Source organism: Pistacia vera, unplaced genomic scaffold, assembly GCF_008641045.1.
Source record: "Pistacia vera cultivar Batoury unplaced genomic scaffold, PisVer_v2 Contig103, whole genome shotgun sequence".
Taxonomy (NCBI): Eukaryota; Viridiplantae; Streptophyta; class Magnoliopsida; order Sapindales; family Anacardiaceae; genus Pistacia; species Pistacia vera.
The window spans coordinates 86,863-97,633 of record NW_022195061.1 but is presented as its reverse complement, the minus strand read 5'-3'; the positions used below and the strand labels follow the sequence as shown (position 1 = coordinate 97,633).

Here is a 10,771-nt window from a genome sequence, read left to right as displayed (position 1 = left end):
TGCTTAGAAAGACAATTTTATTTTAATTTTTTTTTGAAGTAAAAATAGCCTAATACCCCTTGACTCATAGGGTTAGATAATTAGTCTTCCAAGATTTCATAAATGCCCTTATTTATGTTGACTTTAGTTGACTTGTGTAACTCTGTTTAGCAGCCAGCGAGTTTTAAACGTTAGGAGCATTTGAGTCGCCTCATCTCTCAAGAAGGTGGAGAAGAAAACCCCTAAAGATGAGTGTTTAGTTACAAGAACATAATTTCACCTATACTTAAGTGAAGGTCGATTTCACTTATCAAATGTGTCAAAACTAGCTTAGATTTTGAAGTAGATCAATGAAGAAACTAGAGTGAGGGTAATTTTTATGAAGCAATCTCGTATTATTGCTGTTGTTTATTATCACATATATAACTCTCACATTTTTATTTATTACAAAGTCATAGTGAGAGCTACTAGTACAGCATGAGACGCATGCTAACTAAATTATTCATCATCGATCTAGAAACTTTTAGTTGCAAACGTCCCATTGTTGATTATCCTCATGTTCAGTTCTGTGGCTGCACCAGGGGGCGAATGATGATTTTGTCGACAACAATCCCTTTCTTCCACTGCGAACCGTGCTCATACATAGAGATTTCTATGTCCCCAGTCATACAGCAATTAATCGAAAACATGCCAAAGGGGACGTCTGACCATTTGTTTTCTGGCAATATACTCAAATCTTGTTTGTGTTCTATCGGAGGTTGATTGGGGAGGGTGAGTTTCAAGTTCACTGGATGGTTTTGAAATCCTTCACATCCTTTCAACTTCATTAAGACAAACGAAACTTCGTAATTATGCCTTGGAGTGAGATTTTGTGTAGGGAATTTCTTGCTCACATCAAGCCAACAGACTTTTACTAGTTCAGCCACCTCCACTTCAACAGGATGACTGCAAAAACAAAATTAATTACAATTAGAAGAAGCTTTCATTTGGTACGCCTTATTTGAGTAGAGTTTATAAAAATGGGTTTCATAAGCAAGTCAAATTTGTAAAATAAGATAAGTATATTTTTAAAATTTTAAAACTTTGAATAAGCTCATAAAGAGCTTACGAGAGAAGCTCACATTTTGAATTATTCTCATAAGTGGGTAAAATAGTTGATTTAAAATTCAATAAACACTTTTGTAATACAATCAAACAACCTAAAAATAAAAATTGCTTATGACTTTAAATAAACTCTTTTAACTATAGATAAGTCCAACTGAACACACTTGAAATCTTCATTAACATAAAAATTTGAGTAGAATTATATACTCTTCTGTGTCTTGCATGTAAGTCCACTTCCAATAACGTTCATCGTTTCCCCAAGCAATTGTGAGACCCCTTGCATAAATCTCAAAGGTGTTCGCACCAGAAAGCTTATCAACCGAAAACTTCTGCAGTAATATAATTTGATACTAAGTATTAGTATTGAACTTAATTAATTGCTGCTTAATATTAAACAGTAAAATTGAAGATGATACGAAAAACAATCTATAACATAAATGGGACTTGCCAGTTTGTTTTGGTTCAAGAAGATTCCACCGTGGAGCTGCTCAATCAGATTGTTGGAGGATTTGTCAATCTGTGAGTCTGCCTCTTGAAGAATGGCATCGAGGTTGTGTGGGAGCTGAACTTGAGCTGAAGCCACTCGTTATGATCACTCTTCTCTTTAATTCAAATATCTCTTACTGATGATCTTCGTTACATGAAGACCTTGAATTTATAGGTTGAGATGGTCGAATAAATTACTAATAGATTTCTACATCATTATATGAAAAATATTTATTCCTTGATGAGGCATAGCTGGATTATTCCTTCTAAAAAACGACAACATGATCATGACAGTACGCATTGAATCATGTTATTCAAACAAACAAATAAGATTCCCTGCCCACCACATTTACAAGGGCGGCCCTACATAGGGTCACGTGAGGTCAAGTGACCTGTACGTCCACATTCAGGTACGTAATTTAATTTATGCTCTTATACTTTTAGTTGATTTTTTTGCTAAAGTTATTTTGAGAAAATGTGAAGAATGCCTTAAACTTGCATTAAAGGTAAAATGGTTTTTTCACTCAAAATTGGTTGAAAAAGTGGAGAGTTAAAAGGGGTAGAATTTCATGGAGAATGAATTAAAAATGAGGGCATTATGGTAATTGATTAAAGGACATAAATGGAATTTTAAAAAAAGTGCAAGGGCAAATGGGAAAGTATGCATATTAATATGAGATATTAAGAGTTCAAGCAAAAAGACCCTATCATTCTCTACTCCCTCTCACGCCACTGCACTCTCAATTTCTCTCATCTTTTCATCAAATTTCCAAGGGATTTTAGAGGGCTTTTGGTTGAATTTTAGTAGAGATTTGATCCTAAGCACCCAAAGGTAAGAATTCTTGCAATAGATGTGAGATTCATTTTTAAAGTGTTGAATTCTTATAGTGTTTATGCTTAGGGTTTTAGAGAAAAAACAAGTCTACCAAAGAAAGAGAGATTCTAGTGGAATTACTCAAGTACAAGGTAAGTAAGAATTACTAGTATATAAAGAAAAATTAAATATGGGCACATACTGTATTACTCGTATATATATGTGTATTTTCTTATATATATTTTTAATGAGCTTTAGTGATTATTTTACGAGTATACTAGCTAGAAAGAAAGCATTACATGACCCCACTTGGGTTTTATTTAAAATTTTTTTTTTCAATTTTGCCCCATAAAAAAATAAATTACAGTAAATTAAATTAATTAAAAATTTTGACTTTCTCTAATAATATTTTTCCCCCAATCCCAACTTTTTCTCTTGTCGAACGTGCCCCGCTCCATCTCTCCGATCCCAATTTTTTTTCTAATAATATATTAAAATTTATGCAATAATTTAATTTTGTGTTTAGTCTATTTATGATGAAATATTTACTTAGCTTTACAAATGAACTTTCTCAAGCACTACAAAAAAAAAAAAAAAAAAAAAAAAATCAAGATATTGTAAATGCTATGAATTTGGTTGAAGCATGTAAGCAAGCTTTACAATTGATGACGGATAGTGGATGGGAGAATTTACTTAGCAAAGTTTGTTCTTTTTGTCCCAAACATGACATTGATATTCCAAATATGGATGACAACTTTTTTATTCAAGGGCGATCACAACGGAAGATTGAACGTATCACAAACGTGCATCATTACCGTATTGAAGTATTTTAGTGTCCTAGATATGCAACTTCAAGAGTTGAATAATCGTTTCAATGAAGTAGACATTGAATTGCTTATTTGTTTGGCATGCTTATGTCTAAATGAAAATTTTGTTGTTTTTGATAAGCAAAAATTGATGCGTCTTGCTTAACTTTATCTAAAAGATTTTTCTAACTTAGAACTCATAGCGTTTGATTCTCAATTTGATATTTATATTTTGAATATACACTTTAATGTCAAATTTATGGAATTGAATAGGATTGGAGATCTTGCAAGAGTGATGATTGAAACTAAGAATGATAGAGTGTTTCTATTAGTTTATATGTTGATAAAAATAGTATTGATTTTACTGGTTGCCACGGCTAGTGTAGAGATAGCATTTTCAGCAATGAATGTTTTGAAGAATAGTTTGCGAAATAGAATGAGTGATTAATGGTTGAATGATAGATTAGTTGTATATATAGAGAAGAATGTATTTGATAATATTGAAGTCATTATACAATATTTTCAAAAGATGAAATCTCATCGAGAGCAATTATAAATATAGTTAATGTGAATTTTATTAATATAAATATTTGTGTTTATTTATATTTATATTTATGTTAATTGTTACTTTACCCTTTGACCCCTCTAAGTTTCATTCTTGGGTCCGCCCCTGCACATTTACGTGGTATTACCTCAATTGTCCAATATTTCAAGGGTAACCTGCTACATTCAAATTTTTTTTGGCTCTTTCCATACTTTTTTTCAACGATCAAAACTTCACCAAATTCGCATAGATATTAATAAACTAAAAATATTCTATAAATTCTTAAAAATTTTATTTTATTGTTGTTAAAGAAATAATAGTAAGTTCATTACAATCAAATTGTATCTGGTTTCAAAGTAGAATTAGGAAACTGGAGCGTACATATATAACTGGTAAAAGCAACAACTATCATGGGCAGACCTAGTAAACAAAAAACATTCATTAATTATGCATACTTTTATGTTTTGACTAAACTGTATTTGTGGTTATATTTCCACATTTGACCCCACTCCCATACTTTTTTCATATGTATATTAAATTATTTACAATCCCTTGAATTAGTTTTCCTAGAATTAATATTAAATTACTTTACTTGCCCCTCTAACATTCTGCAAACTATTCCTTACAAATTGATTTGGTAGCCTTGCATATTTGGCATGTAGTCCTCTTTAATTCATTCTTTAATTTAAAAATTATCCAATCATCTTAAACTACAACAATTTGTATCAGATAATTTGTGTAAAAAGTGAAAGACTTTGGAGGAGAAGTCAAGAATCTTAGAGAGAATTGAGAAAGACAAATACAACTTTTCTTCTTTCTTTCATTAACTAACTAACTAACAGAGAGTCACACGTTTTATACATTTGAGAAGAAGCAAGAATAGTAATGTAAAGGTGACAACATAAGCTTTTAGAATCACTTGCTGCAGTATGCATGCAATTTATCTAGTAAGTAATGAACCAAGAAGTGAAAAACAGAGTAACAGCAATCGGCATTACTCTGTTTCTTCATCAGAGCAGGTGACTTTGTCAATACTGAAATGAACATTATCATTGACACTTGATGAAGTATGCTGAGCAAGACAAGAAGTTTCTTTGTGTGCATCAACTGGTATTACAGTGAGTTTATTTCTCAGTTCATGAAACTGAGCAGCAGACAAAGGCTTAGTTAAACTATCTACTATTTGCAGTTTTGAAGGAACATATTGCACAACAACTTTCTTTGTCAAAACCTGATCCTGGATGTAGTGTGCATCTATTTCAATATGTTTAGTTCTTGAGTGAAAAACAAGATTGGCTGCCAAGGCTCCTACACTGACATTATCACACCATATGACTGGAACATTTGCCAGGCTCAATCCCAACTCAGAAAAGACACTTTGAAGCCATGCCACTTCATAGTTGTCTATACTAAAGCGCGATATTCAGCTTCAGTAGAGCTAAGCGCAACAACTTTCTGTTTGCGTGAACTCCATTGGATGAGATTGGGACCAAGATAGATGCAGTAGCCACTTGTGGACCTGCGATCATCCAAGTTGTTGCCCCAGTCAACATCAGCATAACATTCTATGCTAAGTAAGGCTGCTGGTTTGAATTGCAAACCATAATACTGAGTTCCTTTAATGAATCGAAGAACCCGCTGTAATAACTTCTTTTCTACTAGTATGCTTAGAAAAATATACTATAAAAACATACATACTTATTAAATGAAAAGTAGATGGGCCCAAATTTTTTTTCTTTACTAAACATATAATTCGTTACATAATACAAATTAACATATACAAAAGCTTTTACAATGGTGGACAGTGGTGCCATTTCTCTCTGCTTCTTGACGTCCATCCAACCACTTCTCACCTATTTCCTGCAAAACATGGAAAACAACAGGGTGAGCAAAAAATGCTTAGTAAGTAAATCCTCTACTCTTTCCATCCCCGTCACTTATCCTTTCTTTCCTTACTCTATTCTTTTCTTCTTCATTCTTTCTTTGTTCTTTCTCTTTTCTTCACTATTTCTAGTTCTCACTCTTCTTTTCTTTCTTTCTAACTCTCTCTATTTCTTCTTTCTCTCTGTTCTTTCTTTCTTTTTGTTCTTTTTTTCTTTCTTATTCTCACTAACCGTGATGGAAATCATGGTAACATGCAAGAATGAAATGCACATGCAATAATGCATAGAAATGCATTTTCTTTCTTCTTTTCTATTTCTTATGCGATTTCTTTTCTTTTCTTTCTATTCTTTTCTTTCTTTTTCTTTTCTTTCTTGCTCAAGCTCTTCTTTTCTTTTCTTTCTTTCTTTCTTGTTTTCTTTCTTTCTTTCTTGTTTTCTTTCTTTTCTTGCTTGCTCCGGCTTTCTCATTCTTTCTTATTCTTTTTCTTCTTCTTTCTTATTCTTATTCTTTGCCGATCGGACTCGGTTGATGCATGGATTTGGAACCCTAGCCGTGTGAGTGAGTACAGTCCTCATCTACATGCACTCTTGCGGACTGTACTAATTCTTTCTTCTTCTTAGGCCACTCAATTAAGGTGGCATGCATGTAGGAAATTCTTATTGGTACAGCCCTCATCCACATACACTCTTACGGGTCGTACAAATTTTTCTTCTTCTTATACCATCACTTAAGGCGGTGTGTATGTGGAAATTTCTTCTTCTTGTCACCAACAGGCTCCCCATTGCAACAACCTATTCTTTTCTCTTCTTTAGCACTTTTCTTTCTTTAATTCTTTAGTGCATTTCTTTCTTTCTCTTTATTCTTAAAATTCTTTATTCTTTCTTTAAATTAATTCTTATACGTATGCAAATATATGCATGTGGATGGCTCATGCTTATAATTCTTGCTTAAGTGCAAACATGTAATGCAAATATGCAATGTTGCACAAAATTAAGTTTTCGGCATGTGGATGGCTCATGCTTATAATTCTTGCTTAAGTGCAAACATGTAATGCAAATATGCAATGTTGCACAAAATTAAGTTTTCTCTACTTATGTATATGCTTCTCTTAGACATTTCATCAAACATTACGCATGCATACTTAAATTCTACTTTTGGTAAATTTCTACTTCTTTCTTAAACCATCAATAATTGGAGTAAAACTCCCTTGAATCATCACAAATCCTGGCTAGGAAAACACACTTCAAATATTCTATTCAAATTCTCTCTAAATGCAACCAAACTTTACTTGGTCACCACAATCTCAACTCCACTTCTCATGGCTCAAATCTACTCATCAGAAGCCATCTACTCATTAATAATATCATTCTCAACAATCAATCTTAAAATCATAGCATATACATGCATATCAACACATTTGATCACTTAATCTTAGCTTAGGTTGGATTTACTTACCTTGTGCTTGAGTAGTTCCACAAAAGCTCTCTATCTTTGTTGGACTTGTTGTTTCTCCCAAACCCTAAGCATAAACTCTATAAGAATTCAACATTTACACAAATTAATCTCATAACTAGAGTAAGAATCCTTACCTTTTGATTCTTAGGATTAAATCCCTATCAAAATCCAACCAAAAGCTTTCAAATTCCTTAGCAAATTGGATGAAGAGATGAGAGAAATAGAGAGTGGACATGATGTATGGGGTGTAGAGAATGGGAGGGTTGGTAAGGCTAAACCCTTATTAGCTCATATAAATAAACATTCTTTCCCATTTTACCCTTACACTTTCTTAGAAATTCCATCTTTGCCCTTTAATTCTTTACAAATGCAACCCCATCTCCAATACATTCTCCATGAAATTTTCTTACATTTCACTCCCCACTTTTCCTGCTAATTATAGGTAGAATGGTCACTTCACCCCTATGGAAAATTTCTCCAGAAATTCAGCAGACTCTTCACCCCGGCGAAGATTTTTCTTTGCCTCGGTGAAAAAATACAGAGCGTATGTTACCACGAAGAAGTTTATTCTTTGCCCCGGCGAAGTCTGTAATTCTCTATTTCACCAAGTCTTCACCAAATTCAGGGCATCCAAGCAACTTTAACAGCATACCAATTTAACTAAGGGCCAACACACAACTTTAAAGACAAATAAACATGAATAAGCTATGTACCTCAAAGTGGGCGTTACGCCAGCTCACAAGCTTGCCATTGAAGTTTCGTAGGTGCTTGAAGAAATTGGCTAAGCTTATTTACACAAAAGCTGATGTCGGGTCAAGTTAACATAAGGTATTGCAAGGCCCCCACAATACTCCTATAAAGAGTAGGATCTGCAAATAAAGGGATATCACCAGTAAAGAGTTTTGTGCCCACCACCATAAGAGTGGGACAAGCATGCACCTCAAGCATCCTGGTTTTGGAGAGTAAATCAACCACATATTTAGTTTGGTGAAGATGTATGCATTGTGTGTCTCTAGTAGCTTCTAAACCGAGAAAATACTTGATGGACCCAAGAGCTTCAAGAGAAAAATGATCATTCAAGTCCTAAACCAGCTGAAGAATAAAAGATTGACTTGAGCCAGTAATGAGTATGTCATCCACATAAATAAGTACATAAGTAACTTGAGTAGGTTCTTTCAAAATGAAGAGACTAGAGTCTGAATTTGAGTTATGAAACCCTTTGGTGAGAAGTGCTTGTTTGAGATTATCGAACCATGCCTGGGGGGCTTGTTTGAGGCCATAAAGAGCCTTGTTCAGTTTACATACATGAGATGGAAATTGTGAACATTCAAATCCCTCAGGTTGCTTTATGAAGACTGTTTCATTCAAAGTCCCATTAAAAAAAGCATTATTGACATCCACTTGTTGGATGTCTCAATTGTAAGTGAGTGCCAAAGTGAGAACAATTCTGATGGTGGAGGGTTTAATTACAGGACTAAAGGTCTCAAAGAAGTCCAAACCAGGAGTTTGTTGAAACCCTTTGGCAACCAACCTAGCCTTATATTTTTGCAAGGATCCATTAGCATTATACTTAACTCTAAACACCCATTTATTGCCTACAACATTCATATATGAACTTTTGGTACTAATGTCCATGTATGATTGTTAACCAATTCATCATATTCACTTTTCATTGCATCATGCCAAGTCGGAGTAGCCAAAGCCTCTTTTACAGTTGAAGGTTCAGGATGAACCTTTGTAGAACCAGAAGTGATCAGAGCAGTTTTTAATTAACTTGCTTCCTTAGCTCGAGTGATCATTGGATGCTGGTTTGTAACAGATGGTAAATCAGTAGGCACAGTAGAGAACTTTGAGGGATCTAAGTCAACAATAAGAGAACAGGTGGGGAGTTTTGAACTATGATTGGGAAGTGATGATGCTAATATTCGTGAAGAAGTAAGGTTAACTACAAGCGGACAAGTTGATGGAGTAGAAAATCTGTGTGAAGGATCAGAGGGCAGTAAAGACGAGACTATAGGTGAAGTGGAAGAACTTGAAACAACAACATTAGTACCAAGAGCAGAAAAAGGTTTAGGAGAATGAGGAGGTTGAGTTACCTTACTGACTGGTGGAGAAGGACATGGTGGAGAACAGTGCTATAAAGGGATAGCTCTTGCAGGAACTATATCATTGATTGATTAAGTATGAATGATGTGAACAAAAGGAAACTGATTTGTTGAACAAGTGGACTGAGACGTGAACTGAGTAGATAAAGGAGACCACACTATTTGGCTAACAAAGGTATTATTTTCAGCAAAGGGAAATTCTTCTTCATGAATTTTAGCATGGGGAGTAATGTATAGCTTTCCAGTGGAGCTTAGACACTTGAAACCTTTATGCACAAGGCTGTAACCAAGGAAGACACATTTGGTTGTATGAAAATTAAACTTGTGTTGATTAAAATCTCTAATGTGAGGGAAGCAACCACAACCAAAAACCTTAAGAGAGGAGTACAAAGGTAACTAATGAAACAAAGTTTGATAAGGAGATATGAAATTCAGAACTAAGAAGGGCATTCTATTAATTAAGAAAGTTGCAGTCTCAAAAGCACACCACCAAAATTGTAATGGCATGGATGCATAAGCAAGGAGTGTCAAACTTTTCTGAACAACATGTCTATGTTTACGTTCACTTCTCCCATTTTGTTGATGCACATGTGCACATGAATGTCTAAACATGATGCCATTTTGTTCAAGATATGGAATAAGACTCTTATACTCACCACCTTGATCGGATTGCAAGCATTTAAGCTTGCAACCGAACTGCCTTTCAACTAAATGATGAAATTTGATGAACGTAGATTGAGTTTCAACCTTTGTTCTTAAGGGAAAAAGTCATGTAAATCAACTAAAATCATCGACAAACTGAATGTAATATCTATATCCTTCAACATAAAGCATTGGAGCAGGTCCCTAAAGATCACTATGGATCAGAGCTAAAGGTTCAATGGCTGTAGAAAAATAAGAAGGGAAACTATTTTTGTGTAATTTTCCTAATTGACAAGCATCACAAAAAGAAAAAGAGGATGGAATTTTTACCTTTGTTGAATGATCATTGTTAAGGTGAGTGATGATTTTAGTAAATACTTCAAAGTTTGGATGACCTAACCTTTGACGCCAAAGCAAATTTTTGTTGACATGTGTATGATTTGGAAGGTTCATGGCAAGGGCAGATGCATGAAAAGGTTTTAAGTTAGATACTAATATAGATGCAGAAGCAGGTGTAAGTTCAGGCTATGAGATGGAAAAGATGGGTGTTGTAGATGCAGATGCAGAATTTAAACTAGGTGGTAATGCTGGTGTAGATGTAAATGCTGGAATTAAATCAGGTTGTGTTGATGCTGGTGCAGATGTAAGGGCAAATGCAGATGTAAGTCCAGGCTATGAAGTGGAAGAGATAGGTGTTGTAGATATAGATGCAGAATTTAAACCAAGTGGTAATGCTGGTGCAGATGTAGATGTAGGAATGAAATCAGGTTGTGTTAATACTGATGCAGATGTAAGGGCAAATGCAGATGAAGTGATATCAGCAGTAAAAGGTGCATCATGTTTCAAAGACAACTTATCACAAATATTTAGAGAAAAAGGTGCAATTACATCATGATTTTTATTTCAAGCAGCAATTTTATTGTAAGTAGCAAAATTAATACATTGTGATAAA

General features: G+C 34.2%; 1 protein-coding gene across 1 annotated transcript; it reads right to left on the bottom strand.

Annotated features, from left to right (window-relative positions):
• Positions 1–353: 353 nt before the first annotated feature.
• LOC116123591 (protein PHLOEM PROTEIN 2-LIKE A1-like) lies at positions 354–8,707 on the bottom strand. Its single transcript, XM_031409340.1, has 6 exons — positions 8,543–8,707; positions 5,527–5,593; positions 4,769–5,068; positions 1,532–1,656; positions 1,291–1,412; positions 354–924 (listed from the first exon to the last, which is right to left on the bottom strand). Exons 1-6 carry the CDS (start codon positions 8,705–8,707, stop codon positions 540–542), a joined length of 1,164 nt encoding a protein of 387 aa, XP_031265200.1. The 3' UTR covers positions 354–539.
• Between the last annotated feature and the right edge of the window lie 2,064 nt (positions 8,708–10,771).